An 18,442-nucleotide genomic window follows, 5' to 3' on the forward strand; every position below is an offset into this window, starting at 1 on the left:
TTTAAAGTTTGATAGATATGCAGTGTCTTGTCACGTCTTTAAGATTCGATAAGATGAGAACGAAGAAGAATAAGGATGAAGTTTTTTTTTTCCTGAAGAGATTCATTGTAATTCATTCGATATCAAAGGCACGATATAAGAATGGATTACATCATAAAATTGGGGACTAGATTAATGCCTCAGAATAAACAACCATATTTGCTTGTTGGGAGACTACCCACTTCTATACATCATTAGAGTTTTTTTTTGACAGATGGTACATCATTAGATTTATGAGAGTTTCTTTTCTCACACTTCTTACAAGTTCGGATTATGAAATCTAAAATGTTGAAGGGTGTTGGAGGGTATTTAAGTGTTTTTACACATAAAATGTTGTAGGGTTGACGAGATCCCCGGAACGTGGGAAAAGAAAATCTCTGGAGTTATTGACTAAAGAATCCACAATCACCTTACAATCTGATTAATATTGATGGCTTCTTTTTCCATTCTATGAGTTTCTCGTGCACCCTATGCAGTTCAGATTATAAAATTTGAACGGCATAAGCACCCCATAAAAATCTACAAAAAATATATTGAAATATTTCGAATTTTAAAATCCGAATAGGGTTGGAAAAGTAATGGCCAAAAATATTAGATGGGCTATATCCTAATATTGGGCCAATTCAAAAGCCCAAAAACAACTATTTCTTTAGCCACCCTCACACTTCTCAGAGATCCCTAGTTTCTTCACCTCATCTAGATGAAGCATACTATGATCTGATTGTACCTTTGCTTTGATTCTAGGAATGGTTAGTACCTTAGCATGGGATTTGAAAGAGGAAGATATTTTGGTAGGTGGAATGATTGCAATTGAAAGGGGAATGATTACTATTGAAGCAATTTCCCCGGTCATTACCAAACGTGAGCGTGTACACTAACAAAATTTTCATCTAAAGTGCTGCCCAACGTAAACTCGCACACAAGTCAAAGATAAATAACCTACACATTTATAGGGTTCTTCAACACTAATTAATTTGATTTGGAGTTTCTATATGTTAATAAAAAATTATTTGAACATTTATTTTTTAAGAGTGAATACTCACTTTGCTCCTTATAATTATATTATTTGAACAATCATTTGTATGACAATTTATGGAACAACAAAATATTTACAAAGATAAGTAGGTATTGACACGAAAACTAAAACAATAGAGATAAGATAAAAATATAATGTGAGTAAGAGAGAAAATTATCACAAAAGTTATCAAAAAATCGTTGTACAAATATCATTTATCTTATACTTTTTTCACCTTCAAATTAAGTTCTTGACAAAAAAACAAATCAATATCAAATTAGTCTCTGACATTTTTATACAAATGAAAAATTAGTTGATAATTCATTATAACTAATGTCAAAGACTAATTTGATATTGATTTTTTTTATTTGTCTCCGGTATAAAAATGTCATTGAATACTCTAGTTTAGGTATTAATTTTTGTAGATGACTAAATTGAACTAAGGGAAAATTGTGAAAGTTTTATTTTATTTTTTTGAAAGAAGGAAAAATGTGCAAGATGAAATTAGATTTTCACTCAGTTTTAATTATAGGATAGCTCTTGCAACATCAACGTTAAAACGACCATATTAGCACTCTCTAACGGAAAACTAGAAAAAGGATAACTGCGCACATTTAAGTTGGGAAATGTGACCAATTTGAGAAGATTTTATAAATGAATTATAATTTTATCTTAAAGAAATTGTGAGTTAGATTTGTAAAAAAAAAAAAAAAAAAACTTTTGTCTATATCATTTTTCTTGTGATGACTGATGTTCGAACCCCGGAATCATATCTATCTATTCACTAGACTTAAGAAAATTCATTACTATTAAAATTACAATACTATCCCCTCTCTTCATTGTTTGACACATGTCTTTTTTGTTAACATTTTTTTTTAATGTTACGAAATTGATTCAAGATATTGTAAAATATATAAGAATAGAGTGAAAGGGATAAACAGAGAACAAGATAGTATATTGTATTACTTCAAAAGTGTGTTCTTTACATTATTATATATGACCTATTTATAGGACACAAATGAGCAAGTGAATGATCAAAGCAATTAAGGACCACTAACCATACATTCACTAATGAGGTTATAGGAAGGTGGAAGATTAAGGACTAAGTTTATTATTTATAGTCTTTTGCATAAGAAATCTTTCATTTAAAAACAATATCCAACAAAATATACATAAAATTATTGTGTTCCTTGGTGAGGCCAAGTTCTAGGAGCAATACTTGTTTTTGAGATCTCAAAATATAATAGACATGCTTTTTAGAAAGAATTAATAATACAATATTCATTTATAGTTCTTCTGTAAACTAACAAGATCTCCAATTCAAAATAATATTATTCTTAAACTTAATATTTTCAAAAGACGTAATAACATCACATTCACAACCATAATAATTACTATTTCATTAGAAAAACAATTATATAGAGCATTCTACTAAAAAATAATAATATGTGGAGCACAAATTATAAGTATCGAGTATGTAAAAAGATGACATTACCTATAATTTCTATGTCTTATGAAAACTCATAAATAGTAAAGATCATAATCACAAATCATAATAATAGAATTTTACTATCTTCACATGTTCAAAGTCTAGATGAATGAAAATTTCTACCATAAACACAACATCGACTGTACGAAACAAATAGTATGGATCATTCGATCTATAAATAAAGTTTAATTTATCATGTGAGGTTTCATCATTACAATCAAAAATTACTCTTTTGGTCGATCAGAAATATGATTGATATTTCAAAACATTCTTGATATTATTTTTTCAATTTTTCTCAATTTAGCTACTTCAGGAGCACATTCAAGAGGCATAATTAATTTCGGTAGAACTTATACTAAGATCAAATAGGTCTTATATATTTGAATTGTTGTCAAAAACTCAACCAGAAACCTCTATATATCAACAATGAGCAATCAAAATTATGATTTTTTTGCAATCCTTCTAGGATGCTTTATTATTATATTTTAATTCTTGAGGAACTATATCTCAAATCTTCATAAATCATTATCAAGAATTTTTGTTTGTTTGCAGGAATGCTTCAAAAATAATTAGTTCTTCAAGAACTATATTACACAATATCTTCATAATAAGCATGTTCATTCTTCAATCCTTCAAGGATGCTCCATATTAAATTATTCTAAAATTTATCAAGAATGACAAATATACTAATGGGTTCACTAAACTAAATTCAATTAAATTGATCTTGTGGTAACGATTATAACTATTTTATCTTATCAGATTATTCATCTATAGCAAAAGCTACTAGATTGACGAGAAATACTTAACTGGTCTAAATTGAAATGAATTGTATGTTTAAAATATGGCAAGTTCTATGGTACACTCAACAATTTGAGTGTATTGGTACACTAAATCCTTAAATTAATAGTTAAATGAGTTATTTTTTGTAGGAAAAAATTATAATAACTAAATCTTATTTACCAAAAACATCAACGCAATAAAATTTGATTTTTCTGAATTCTTATTACTCATAATAGAGAATTTTGAGTATTTTTTACGATAAAATGTAAAAAAAATTAGTATGATTTTTATAAAAAATGAAATGATGTTTTTTTCATATAAAATGATATTTTCTAAAATATATATGTCAACAAACACCTATTTTTTTCATAAAAAATGATAGTTAATTTATAAAAATTGTAAGCGAGAGTACCGGTACACCGTAATTTACGGGTGTACCATAGAAGTCCCCTTAAAATAATAATAAACACATATTCACTTACTCAAAGATATTTGATACATCTTGATCTTAATTTTGAGAGAGAAGAAACAAAATTCTCCAAATTTACATCAGTCATACAATGAAACCAATGAATCTATCTATATATTAGAAGCAAGTAAGCAAAAAGTTTTAAGAAAAATCAATCTTTTTAGACTTTTATCAATTTTTTCTATTGCTTTGAGCATGACTCTTGAGGTGAGTGAATAATCCCTTAGCATGTGAAGTGATAAAGAAAACATATAAATATTGAGCAGAAAAGAATGAATTTTTGGATCGGAAGAACAGAACAACCATGTGATGATGAAATTTGAAGGTCATATATTTTCAATTAAAATATGAATTCTTTTTTATGAATGAATCAAGATAAAATATGATTTAATACTAATTCGATATTAGTTTGATAGTAAGATGTAAAGGATTAAAACTCTAATATTAGGAAAACTAATTTTTATTAATTTTTCAATTAACATAGAGTAAAAGAAAGTTAAGAAACTATCATTAATCAGTTCGAATAGCATAAAGTAAAATAAATTTTTCTTTGAAAATGTTAAAAAACTAGCATAAAGTAATCACCAAAAAGTTGCAATTAACAAAAAAAAAAAAAACTAAAAGGAAATTAAGAAACTATGGAAAACAGTTCCATAAGAAAAACAAGAAGTTCACCATGCATGCATTAATGTTTTTATTGATATTATTATAATAGTCATTATCAAAAACATGCTAAAGAACATACACGGCTGAATATTATTAATAGTGATAGAATAACACAACATGCAATACGAAAACAATAGGGAATCAATTTTATCTTAGATTGGTAGAGCTTCATGCTGATAACATGTTATGAAATTGATTCAAAATATTACAAGATATTGTAAAGTATATAAGAATAGATTGAAAAGGATAAAGAGAGAATAACATAGTATATTGTATTACTTCACAAGTGTGTTCTTTACATTACTAGGACACAAATGAGCAAATGAATGATCAAAGCAATTAAGGACCACTAACCATACAGTCACTAATGGGGATTATAGAAAGGTGATAGATTAAGGATAGATATCCACTAAATTTATTATTTATAACATTTATAATTTTTTTACACATTTTATCTATTATAAAAAATAATAAGTTCTACTTCATTGTTTTCATGTTTTTTTTTTTTCAAATGAATCGTTAAAGAGTGTTATCGAAAAGTATAATTTATACATGAGACACAACTATTTTTTTATTAATCAATTAGTTAAATTTAGTTTTTTTTATATCTTCTAAATAAATAGTTACAATATACTAAAGGTGATTTTGTAGAGAATTCAGTTGATGACAATCAAAAAAAGCACGCAGATAGGTCGAAGCATAGTACTAATCCGTGTCCTTGGAGCATTGATTGGCTTGCAAACCAGCATTCTATAGCGGATGGTGGTATTGTTTTCACATCGTCGCGCAACAATGGCAAGAGCAGAGATTTAAAGGTTGCAGGTGTTCACGGTCATTCTTCACAATCAGGCACGTTACAAAAAAATAAGGAGTGGAGTTGTTAAACATTCGCTTGGATTTATGAAAATAATTGTTCGGATGTCGGCTACGGATCGCAATTTTTTTTTACGTATCTTGAAGAAACATAAGCGTAAAAAGAAGGGAAGGGCCGGTGTTCATTTATCTAAGGCAGCAACCGATTCAAATTCTCATTCGTCCAATAATTCTATTTCTTCCGTTAACCATGATTGGGAGAACTGGGCGCATTTACATGGTAAAGCGGATGTTGTGGCAGCGGATGTTCAGTCTTTAGGTAAGGTAGTGGGGGTGAAATATCAATGTGATACTTTGAATAGCTTTAATTTGTTGACGAGGGAGGGGAGGAGAATTGAGAGAAGCTACAGCAGGTGCTAAGGCGTGTGGGAAGGTGTGGGTAAGGGGGTGGATGTGGGAGAGTGTTGAGGGTGGTAGTGAGTGGGTGTGTAGGGATGGAGGGTGGAATCAATGAAGATTCTTTCGTATAATGTAAGGGGGTTAGGAGGTGGAGAGAAGAGGGTGGAGGTCCGGAGGTTAGTTAATGAGAAGCATCCTTTGTTTTTGTGTATTCAAGAGTCTAAGCTGACAACGATTAATGATTTGTTGGTTAAATCTTTTTGGGGAGACACTGTTTGGTTATTCTTATCAAGCGTCGACCGAGGCCTCATGTGGTTTGGTTACTGTGTGGAATGCTTCCCGTATTGCTGTTTTCTCTTCTATGAGTTATGACCATGTATTGGTTATTAAGGGCAAGGTTATTTCGTCTGGTGAAGAATTTGTTGTTTGTAATGTGTATGCGCCATGCGACTTGGTAGCTAAGAAGGAGTTGTGGGAGCGGTTGCATCTTCTGGCTATCAACTATATTGATTTATGTTTGTGCGTGTGTGGGGATTTTAATTCAGTTCAGAGTATTGATGAGAGGAAAGGTAGGGGAACAGTCTTCAGGCAGGGGGATGCGGAATTATTTAACAAATTTATTCAGGACAATTTTCTGATTGATTTGCCTATTTGTGGTCGGTTATTCACTTGGTATTATGGAGATGTTGTCTCAATGAGTCGATTGGACAGGTTTCTTTTGTCTAATAAGTGGTGTGAGAAGTGGCCAAGCTGTATTCAGGTAGCTTATCAACGCGGCCTATCCGATCATGTTCCAGTTTTGCTTTATGTTGATGATGCTAATTGGGGGCCTCATTTGCTTCAGATGCTTAAATGCTGGTTTGATTACACTAGTTATGAAGATTTTGTCCGTGCAAAATGGGGGACTTTTTCCATGGTTGTATGTCTAGTCGAAGGCGTCATAATGCTATTAATGTGGTGTATGTCGATGGTGTTAGAGTGGAAGAGGTGCATAATATTCGCACGGCTGTCTATAATCATTTTTCAACACACTTTAAGGCAGTTGTTGCAATGCGGTCTGGAATAGGGGGTCTCCAAGAAGTAATGAATCAAATCAAATTGACATGAACATCAAAGGCCAAGAAGACCAGAGAATAAAAATGACATGATTCAAGCTAATTTGAATCGAATCAAGACCTTAGAAATTAAAGGTTTTGCCACACAAAAAGTTTTGCCACAAAATAAAACTTGACACACAAGACACTTTGAAGGACCCTAAGAGCATGGGTTGCTAGATGCTTTAAGAAGTGCTAAACATTATAAAAGAAACAATAAACATCATCAAATTATCTAGCATCCTACTCAAACATCATCAAAATACAAACTATCCCAAGGGAAACTTCATCAATAACTATGCAAACACAACCGCTCAGTCATAGAATTTTAAGCCTACATTGTTGACTTTAGATAATCAAAACTTGAATTATATGAATCAATTTGGAGTGAAACTAATTCAGTTTGAAAGTTCTATAATAGTTTAGGGAATGCGTGATTGATTAGTAGTGGTAATTCTAGTTTAGCCTAAGTACAAGTGACTCACAAGAAGTTCCCTAAGTCTAAATTGATTAAGTAATTAAAAGGTGGATCGTATGATCTACTCAGGTTTAATGATAATTACATATGTTAATTAACTTTAATCAATATTATCATGGAATGTATGTAATGAAAAAATTTAGGGTTCGAATTATGATCCATGAATACTGTAACGTTTTGCAAATTGAATTATAATCATGAATACACTTTTTAACATTTAATTTATAGTAGAAAAATATGATGTAAGCGGGCCATAGAGAATGATGTCACTTATTGTCATTTGATATATTTTTTTTGACAAATTATTGTCCTTTAGATTTATGGATCAATTTGCAAAAAATTGGGAATGAAGTATAATTTTCTCTTGTAATTTTTTTTTATAATTTTCTCTTAATGAGACTGAGCGAGCAATAATGTTCTATTGATAATATCAATTCATTTATTCAAAAAAAAAAAAAAAAATTTCATTAAAAAAGTAACTATCAATAGCAAAATATAGAGATTCGGCTCAAGTGGTTATTGAAAGTCATTAGTTATAATTTAAATTTGATTTTTAGTTTCAATAATTCTCGATTGGTCTGATTATATTTACTTCGCGATCGAATTTCAGATTATTAATTCCCTTTTCCGAGAATCAGTGCGTAAGAAGAAAAAGAAAACACTTGATGTCTCTGTAGCATATACAGTCGGCAACATTTTTCATGGAATTATTATGAATTAAAGAGGATAGCGTACCACTCAAAACACTTGCACAAAACCAACTACATTTCTATTTTTATCATTCACACTTTTTGATTTGGCCTGACTGTATTATTATTATCCATTAATGAGGTTACTTTGATATGACATGTAGGGTACATCAAAATCCATGCGGCTTTAATGTTATGATGCAAGTTGAGGATGAGTGTCCTCATCGACTAGTAAAAATCAATTGTAAGTGTACTGTAAGCATAACTCAGTTGGCATGGACATGCATTGTGATATGCAGGGTTGCGGTTTGAACTCCGAACACCCACTTATTTTCTTTGAAAAAGGTGAATTCTAACCACTAGACTATTAAACAAAAAAAAAAAAAAAATCAGTTTGTAACTATGCATGTATTTAACCTATTTGGGGTTGACCTAGTGGTTGGCTTGTGATCTTTGAGTTTGCTTCTCCAGAGGTCTCAGGTTCGATTCTCTCTGGTGCCAATTTCGGTGGGCTAAGTCTATACAAAGTTTGCTCTGGCTTTAAACGGAGCCCCTGTAAGTGGGCGGTGAGATTGATCCCCTCGAATTAGTCGATTCTTGAATCGGATACCGAAAACTATGCATGTATTGACCTTAATTATAGTCTGTCTAGTTGATTCATGGAAGCTAGATAGCAACAAACATATATATCAAAAGCAACATTTTGAGACCCAACTTAGACATACAAGTTGCACAATCTTTTTTGTCCCATGCTGCTTAAGTGACTATATACATTGCTTCCTACTGAAAAAACAAGATGCTTGAAGGTATATGCCAAAGGACCAACTTGAAGAGTGTAATTAATAAAAATTGTTTGTTTTTATTGCTTGTGGGCACACAAAAGAATGTGACTGTTCCACTTGTTGGATAAGATCATGCAACCGTGTAACGGAGGCTCCGTTTTCATCTATATATACCTATATATAGATATATAGATATGGATGAAGTAATGTATATTTTTATTACAATTTTATCACTCATTTAAATTTTTATTTACAATTTTATCTTTTATTCCATTTATTAAAAATTGATATTTATCTTATTTTCAAATTTGAATCATATCAAATTGATTAATTCTAAATTAAATAAATCTCATTTAATTCTTAAGCAATTCTAAAAAAAATAAAACTAGACTAATCCTAATTTAAATTTGAATTAAAACATAATAATTAAAATAAAAATACAAAATGATAGAAAGAGATAGACATATACCTCAATGCTTAAGAAGCTTAGCATCAACATTAGATTTATTCAAACAAAAAAAAAAAAAAAAAAAAAAAAAAAACTATATTAGTATGCGTTAAATATTTTCCTTTCAAGAAGGTAAGGAGATGGATAATTTTTTATTTTTTATTTTTGAAGAAAGAAGATTGATAATTGTGATGCTGAGTTTGATGTGTTGTATAATATTTCTATTTATAAAATATCATCTTTATTTTTTAAAGGATATAGACAGCTTTATTAGGACAAGAGATAAGTACAAGTTTTTGAAATAATTTTAAAAATAAAAATGGATTCATCAATCAATAATTCCTTTCAGCTTTTCTCTCAAAAGAAAAAAAAAAAAAAAAAAAACTCCTTTCAGCTTTGTATTTAGTTCTGTTATAAATAAAGCACCCTATTTTTATTTTTAGTTCTATTTTAAATAAAGCACTCTATTATTATAAATTGTTTAAAACAAAGAGAATCTTAACTTAAAAGGTTCACCATCAATTATGACGTGTCTCACAGCTAATTGTGGGACCCATTATTTGTTTTCTCATACCACCAAGTGGCCAGACAAAAATACCGTACATCTTTTTTCTTCCTTATATTATAGTGTAGGATTAGTTAATAATATTAAGAGGCCCTAAACCCTAAACTAAATCACCAATAAACTAGTAAATTAAAAAGATAAGGACAACAAAACCACTAATAAACCGTATGCTTCTACATTCTCGTGGGCTGAGCTTAGTTCAGTTGATAAAAATAATACATATTATATGTAAAATTTGAAATTCAAACTTCAAACACCAAAAAAAAAAATTCTACGGGTAATATTGTTTGCGTACCCAAGGCAAATACAAGATGTGAAAATATAATCATGAAAATTAGAATTTGATTATTACCACTTTCAACCAAAACGAAAAAGAAGAGGAAGGAATAGATTATATCACTCCATTCATCTAATCTATTTTTTTTTCATCTTTATAACCAAAATAAAAATATTGAATTTGAAAAATACAAATCTAATCATTGATCATATAAACCCATATATATTTATTTTCATTTAAAATTTTAACATTGAATCGATTTGATATAGTTTTTTTATAGAGAAATGATATTTGTACAACTTTCTTTTTCTTTCATACTCACATTATCTTTTTATTCTCTCTCTTCTTTTTTCTATTTCCATTGTTTTTTATCAATAAGAAGAGAGAAAAAAAATATTCTCATAAAGATTGTACCAAATAATTGTTCAAATATGATTGCTCCTTTTTATATTAGAATCTAATCAATCAATGATAACATAACTCGTTGACATCGCTATATAATACAGAAGTGGTTACTAGTGGACCATATTAAGACTTCATGGTCTACCTTTAGTGATGAAATGACATGTTAACAAAGCATCACAACAAAATGGAGGAATTATAACTCGTTTATACTTTAGTTACAAATTAATAAAAAAATAAATTATTATGGTTGTGAGTTTAACTTAGTTGGTAACAATATTGCATATTTTATGTAGGGGTTGGGGTTTGAACCCCAGATACTCTACTTCGCTACATTTAATTGTGTGAGCTTCAGCTACTGAAAAAAAAATTATTGATATTCAAAGAGAGTTTAATTAATATATTTTATTAATGTGACATTATTGTACATACATATATTTTTTCTTTCGCACCGGTTTCCAATCCACTAAAGGTGGGCGATTAATCTGGCTCGTACGTAGAGGCATGCGCACTGGTCAAGCGTTGTTCCCCCTGAAAATCGAACCCGATATTCTCCAGATACGTCCTTGGAAGGAGCTCATTACCACTAGAGTTCAAGCAACTTGGTTATTGTACATGTATATTTGATGATATGTTTTTACACCAATTAATGGACAAGAAACCCATATTTTTTATATTTATTAATTAATGTGACAACACATTCATATATGTATAAAATAATTATTCACTAACAAATTATATTAATTAAATTCTTCCCAATTATCATTTGTTTTAAAAAAAATATACTCCATCTGCCTCATTTTAATTGTCATTTTAACATTTTTCTATGTTTCAAAATATTTTTTTAACAAAAACAAAATGACATTCATTCGTTTAAATTGATATAGTATATCATTCAACACTGCTAAAAACGTAAAAGATGAACCTTCAAACAAATTCACAACGTCCAAGTTAAATATTATATATAACGGCAAAATACGTATAAATAATATCATAAAATTAAAGTCATTGAAATACTCATGCCTCCAGAAAATCAAATGAACAACACACCACCGGACTCAGACGACAAAATCACGAAAAAAAACCTATATTTATGTGAAAATTACTTATTTAGATCGAAATAGAGAGGAAAAGATAAAGCTGCATGATTTCAGATAAAAAAATTGACCCAAAATCACCTTCTTCTTTTTTTAAGCGAAAAGAAAATATATTAAGAAAAGGAAACAGATACAAAGACTGGGGGGACATAGGACCTGACCCGGGAAAACTCAAACGGAAATACATCGTGAAAAATCAGTCCAAGTGGATCCACTCTAACCTATCCTAACAAAAATCCACTAATCACAGACGCAACTCAGCGAACCCGCGTACGGGCGCGAAACCAAGTTACAAAAAAAGAATGAAAAGTGAACATTGTAGAGAACAATAAGAGTGTACAAATGGCGAATGGATTGACCGCCAGCATGATATCCGAATCCAAGTGCCAACAGCTCCCTGAACAACAGCAAGCATAAAAAGCTCTTTCGAGCAAGCAATGCGTAAGAACTAAGATCAAGGGATGAGTCCAATACGTCAGTAACCATACCCTTCCGGGTTAAACGAACCACACCCTTTCGGGTTTTTGTAACCGAACCACCGCAAAACAAGATCATGTCTCTTGTCACCCAATCTTTGATCTGAAAAAGAACAGAGAACAAACATACGAGCAAAATAAAACAGCGCACAATACAAAAATAACGCACAATACAGAAAAAAACCAAAACAAAAACAACAGAACCACCCCAAGACCATCGGCGAGAAGGAGCGAATCGAAGCCAAGAAATCTGCAGATCTCAACAGATCTGGAAGGAGTCAGATATCAAAAGCCTTGAATAGTGAGGATGACCGGAACCAACAATGAAGGTCGCTAAAGAACTGCCGCTGACCCAGCAACTCACCACCCAAAATCCACCCACCAACAGTCATCCAAAACAGTAGGAATCTGAACCAAGTGAGCAGGAAACCAAAAATCCATCAACCCAGCAAAGAAAGCGGGAATCTGAATCAGTCCATCCTCACACCAACCAAAGCACGGCGATGAAAAGCTGGTCAGATGAACAGTGAAGAGGATGAGAGAACACCGGTGGAGAGGAGTGAAAGGCGGTATAGAGAAACATCTCTCGTCGCACCACCGGCTGGAGGATCTACATCGCGGTGGCTAGCTTTGGAAAACGGGATGGAGAGAGAACTTTGACACATAAAATTAGAGCCGACTTGTTTGAGATGGAGGAGCTAGAGAGAAATTGGAATCAGCTGGCCTATGTCTCAAAATGATTGTCGTTTTAAAATATCAATGCAACATAGAAAAAACATAGGTGCACATCATTAACTGTTTTTTGAATGGTTATTTACTGAAGTATCTATGATTTCCCCAAATCCATAATTTTCTCAAAATTTGTTATAACTAAAAAAAATGTATTTTTATTTAAGAACTGTTATGGACTAGTCAAAAGCCTAGCCCGCTACAAATTAAGGCCCAATTACTCAGAGACCCAACAAGCAAAAGCCTACCACCAGACATCGGATCTCTCCACCTCAATGAAGACACTAAATGACTCGACAGCTCATAATGTCTATCATTGAGGGCATTCATGGGGCCGTTCATAACAGTTTTCCACCATGACCACACAACGGTCTCCTAAACTCTATATAATGAGCTCTTGACAAGCTCATAAGGTATGTATCTCTCTATGCTCCATTCTCTTGCTTGCACCTGACTTGAGCGTTGGAGCGTCTGCAGGTACAACACCCCCTTCTTCTTAACGGAGTTGCGGTCACCACATCCTCAGAGCACCGCCATCAATATGGTTGGAGCACCTCATACGAAAAACACCTAATATAATATACCCTTGTTTATTGAATTTAACTCTATTGAATTAGTACACTAACTACAATTACAATTAATAAGTGTGTTTTAATATAAAATCAAATCAATTAATCATTTTTTTAAAAATTATACACAACTCTAAAATGAAATGTAAAGGGTAAATTTTTAGGCAGTTTGAAATTTGGTTGGAATTGTTATCCCATAGAAAAACCCATTTAAAATTTTATTTTATTTTTTAATAAATGAATACGAAATATGAAATGTCATTGAATTAATTGGATAATGAATGCATATCCAACCAAAATTTAAGAATATCATTGTGTTCATCTTAAAAAAATGATTTAGCTGATAATCTACTCAAAACAATTTTCAGTTGAAACAATATATAATTTTTTTTAGATTCACACTTTTAATTATTTTAGATAAATTAATTATTTATTTTTTAAAGAAGTAGTTTTATATTTCAAAAAAATGTAATAAACAAATTCTTGTAGACTTTTTTTGTTTTAAAATAGTCATATTAATCAATTAAAATTGACATAAGAAGAATCGAATTTAAGACGTTGAAAAAACACGATCCAAAATTTCAAACCATAAAAAAAAAAAAAAATTAAGAAAAGCACTTATTGACAAATTAAAGAAAAAAAACCCAATGACTTCTAATATGTGTGTGTGGGGACCATTTAACAGTGAGGACTAAGAGGTATATAAAAATATACCTTAGGCTGCTAAAAAATTTCAACACAAAATTCAATCACATGTTGTTACTTTTCTTGAGTTCCTAAAGACATGACAACAACAAAAGAAACTTCAAACTTAGATCTCATACGCCATCATCTCTTAGGTGACAACATCTCTGACCCGTTTCTACATCCTGTTAAACTTGAAAACCCTTTACCAGAATTTGATTTCTCTTCATATATTTCAGAAAACAGCACTTTCTTCACTTTCCTTGAAAACTATGATTTAATAGCTGACATGGAATTCTTCACTCACACTTCATCTTCAAAGGAAACAACCCCTTCAAAGGAAATCAAAGATGAAGTAGCAATAGCAACTACTATGGTGTCATCAAAGAAGGTTAAGAAAGAAGAAGAATGTGTTGATGAGACAAGAAGATATAGAGGTGTAAGGAGAAGGCCATGGGGGAAATTTGCAGCTGAGATAAGGGATCCATCAAGGAAAGGAAGTAGGGTTTGGTTAGGTACATTTGACTGTGAAATTGATGCTGCAAAAGCTTATGATTCTGCTGCTTTCAGAATGAGGGGTCAGAAAGCTATATTGAATTTTCCTTTGGAAGCTGGTGTTTGTGATCCTAAGCCAAATAGTTGTGGTAGGAAAAGGAGAAGAGAAAGTGAAATTGAAGGTACAAGATGTTCAAGTTCAAGTTCATAGGTGCTGGTGATGCTGTACAAGTTTGTTTTAGTAACTAGTAATTCTTTTTTCTTTGTTGGTTAAGCACTCATAATCAATTAAAATGTTAAAATAATATTAGCAAGAACTGTTTTAATTAGAATTATTAGTTGAATGTATTTAAAATTAATTTTTAGTTTGTTATGTCTACTAGGAGTGAGCTCAACAATTATGTCACATAGTTTGTACATAGAAGCAAGCAATGTTAACGTCAGTATGAAATCAGTGCAGATATGAGTATGAAATCAATGTTAATGTTATGGATAAGAAAAATTGATTTTGAAAGAATTGATTATGTAAAATTGATTAGTTGAGTGTGAGTTGTAAATAAATTGGTGCCTAGTAATATGTTAGGAGGTTCATCCCCTCCTTGTAGGACCAATAAACTTGCAAAAAGGAAAAATATCTTACGAATGAAATAAGATTTTTTTATGATTTGTTCATTGATATCAGAAATAATGGAACTTAAAGATTTTAGAGTATATTCTAAGATCACAAAACACCATCATCAAAAGCAAATTAAGTGGGTTTTGTTCAAGTTAAAATACTATCTATTTAGTGCCCCCTATCCATTTTTTTTTTTATTTGGAGAGATAAAAACACAATGAAATTTAAAAAAAAAAAAAAAAAAAGTTTAATGGTGTTTTACCCCTGTAATATAGGTCATTTTTTGTTTTTTCCCCTGTAAAAAAAAATAAAATTGGAATACCCCCCTAATAGGTCATAAAAAAACGACTTTATATTTTTTTTTGCAGAAGTTTTTCGTTTTTTTATGACCTATTAGGGGGGTATTCCAAAAAAAACAAATTTTACAGGGGGAAAATAAAAAATGACATATATTACATGGGGTAAAACACCATTAACCTAAAAAAAATATTTAAATAACTAATAGTGATGGGATCCATTAAGTGGTATGGTCCACTATATACTTTTTTGTATCTATTCCTCAATAAATGTTTTTTTGTGTCTATTTCTCAATAATGTAATTTTCCATTTATTTTTGTACCACCATGGATATACTTGCATTAAACGGAAGCATTTCGCCCTCTTCAAGGACTCTTACTTAGGGGTTGTATAACACCGTGGACAAACTTGCCTTAAACACAAGCACTTCGCCCTCTTCAAGGACTCGTACTTGGAGGACTGTGTACCGCTAGAAAATTAGAGTTGGGTCCCGCCTAGCCCCACATATTGTAGCCGCCCACGTGTCTGCCATGTGGCGGGAAATGCAAGAATCCATTAGGCCCGCATAGACTTAGGGCCACATACGCAAGCATATTAGGCGGCTTGATCATGTACGAGCTCGAGGTCTAAGGGTCCAAGTCATCCCCGACTTAGTCTTTCCACCTGGTCATTATGTGCCTAAAATCAAGGAGGAAAAGGCGGGAAGAAGGGGCATCGTGGAGAGACGTGGAGGGCAGCCGTTCCGATTCCTTCTACGGTTATCCCCCTTATAAATATACAACCCACACTCCAAGGAAACGACATGACCTATATCGACAACATACCATTCTAACTCTGAAAAAGCATACTATTGTTAGGGTTGGAACTATTCTACTTAGTTCAAGTACAATTTTGAACAAATAGAGATGCTTCTTATTTGCTTTGTTCTATTAATATTGATTTATGTCCTCGTGAGTTTAGCTTAATTGATAGAAAAAATACATAATATATGCAAGGTTTGTGGTTCAAACTCTGGCCACAAAAAAAATATTAATATTGATTTTTAATCGATAATTATTGGTCGTAATGTGTTCATAACTTAGGAGTGTGCATCCTTAAAAAAAAATAACTTAGGAGTGTGCATGATTTGCGGTCCAAGAATTACAACCTCTTTTTTTTTTTTCTCTTTATTTTATTTTATTTTATTTTTATTAAAAAAAAAAAAAAAAAAAAAAACCATGTAGCGGTAGGAAGATGGAGCAGGGCAGGGGCTTAGCTGTTCCTCAAACCAATAATTAATGATCATTGTGATTGATGTAGAGATATTGGGGAACATCAACGACGGCCAAAGTGATGTATACATGCAAGTTGGTTTCACATATTTTCTCAATATTGGAAAAATTAGTTGATTTGTTGGTGCTTTTGGAGTTGACACAGATGTTTAGATTGTTAAAAAGTCAAAAAACAATTGTGCAACTTGGACATTTTAACTTGCGTCTAGGTCTGTCATTCAATTCCTAAATTCATGATTTGACAAATAGACAAAGGGAGTAACATGGAGTATCAATGCATAAATAAAACATTAATTTTTTAGGCTTAATTAATCGTTTGGTCTTAACTTAATTTTTTATTTTAAATTGATTCTCTAACTATTAAACGTTTCAAAATGTTTATTTATCTTTGTTTTAATGATCAATTTAGTCCTTTTTTATTAATTTTAAAATCCTTAAAAAGAAGACCGTTGGATAAAGGAGGTCCATTAGATCTAATAGTGTATAACCAACACATAATTTATATCGCTTTCTTCCTATTCTTCCTCATCTTCATCTTCTTCATATAATCATCATCAACATTCATGAACCACAAACCCAGAAAAATAATGAATCAAACCCAGCAACTAACAAACACAAAATCAAACTCAATTGTTTCCCCTCTTTCAGTAATTAAATGATGTCACATCCTCGAATTGTAAACACAGAATCCAAATTAGAAAGTGAAATCGGATGGATCGAGAAATGGAAAGAGTGAAAAAAGAGAAAATAGATCGGGATCTGAGGAAAAGGAACCTTGTACTGAGAATTAAGCTCTTCTTTCAGCTCAGGGATTTCACCCTTCTTCGTGGTGGAGAAGTACTTGGAGTCGTTCCGACTCATCTTTGTTGCGCTCTTCTGCTTCTGCTCGATTCAAATGTCAATGTCAATGGGCGATGCAGGGAACGAAGAAAAAATTCGCTTCTACTTTTGATGACCGTAAAAGAGAGAGGTCCTCAAACGTTGTCGTCTTATTCGTTGTTCACCATTTTCTTTTTCTTTTTTTTTGGTATAGTCATTGTTCACCATTATATATCACAGTAACATTTTTTTTGGTACACATACGGTACACATAAAATTAAAAACACAAGTCACATTTTTTGAGGAGACGTAAGTGATTATTCATATTTTTTTGTGAAACTTTTTAAGGATGGGCAAAATATGGAGCTACGGCACAACAATTGATAATTTTAAAAGTTCCCTAAAAAATGATAATTTTAATTTTAAGTGTTTTAATCTGATTCTATAAAAAAAAGTGTTTTAATCCGATATTAAATTTTTGTTACATTAATTTTTAAAATCTCTTAAAAATATCTACATAAATTGATATAATTCGATTTTGTGTTTGTTAGTTGTTGAGTTTGATTCATGAGTTTTTTTTGGGTTTGTGGTTCATGAATGTTAACGATGGTTATATGAAGAAGATGAAGATGAGGAAGAAGAGTTGGAAAACAATATAAATTATGTGTTGATGATACATCGTTAGATCCGATGGACCTCCTTTATCCAACAGTCTTCTTTTTAAGGAGTTTAAAATTAATAAAATAGGATCAAATTGATCATTTTGAAACGTATAATAGTTAGGAAACCAATTTGAAATAAAGAATTAAGTTAATGGACCAAATGATCAATTAAGCCAATTTTTTATAACGACCTGAAATATATCACAATTTGAGTAGTGGAGACTAGAGATCAATGGCGAGTTAAATGTTCCGATAACATACACTTGTATAGAGTGTTCCGATAAATATTCTCGAGCGTCTTATTTTTTTTTCAAAAATACTA

At 31.3% G+C, this 18,442-nt stretch overlaps 1 protein-coding gene across 1 annotated transcript; it reads left to right on the forward strand.

The window, feature by feature from the left end:
• Positions 1–13,959: 13,959 nt before the first annotated feature.
• On the forward strand, positions 13,960–14,933 carry LOC11424269 (ethylene-responsive transcription factor ERF107). Its single transcript, XM_003589802.4, has one exon. The coding sequence runs from the start codon at positions 14,061–14,063 to the stop codon at positions 14,664–14,666; it is 606 nt and encodes a 201-aa protein (XP_003589850.2). The 5' UTR covers positions 13,960–14,060; the 3' UTR covers positions 14,667–14,933.
• Positions 14,934–18,442: the final 3,509 nt, after the last annotated feature.

The sequence above is a fragment of the Medicago truncatula genome, chromosome 1, assembly GCF_003473485.1.
Source record: "Medicago truncatula cultivar Jemalong A17 chromosome 1, MtrunA17r5.0-ANR, whole genome shotgun sequence".
Lineage (NCBI taxonomy): Eukaryota > Viridiplantae > Streptophyta > Magnoliopsida > Fabales > Fabaceae > Medicago > Medicago truncatula.

Bases quoted from the DNA above. Each gene is read 5' to 3' on its own strand.
- LOC11424269 (XM_003589802.4), top strand. From the start codon at position 14,061: ATGACAACAACAAAAGAAACTTCAAACTTAGATCTCATACGCCATCAT.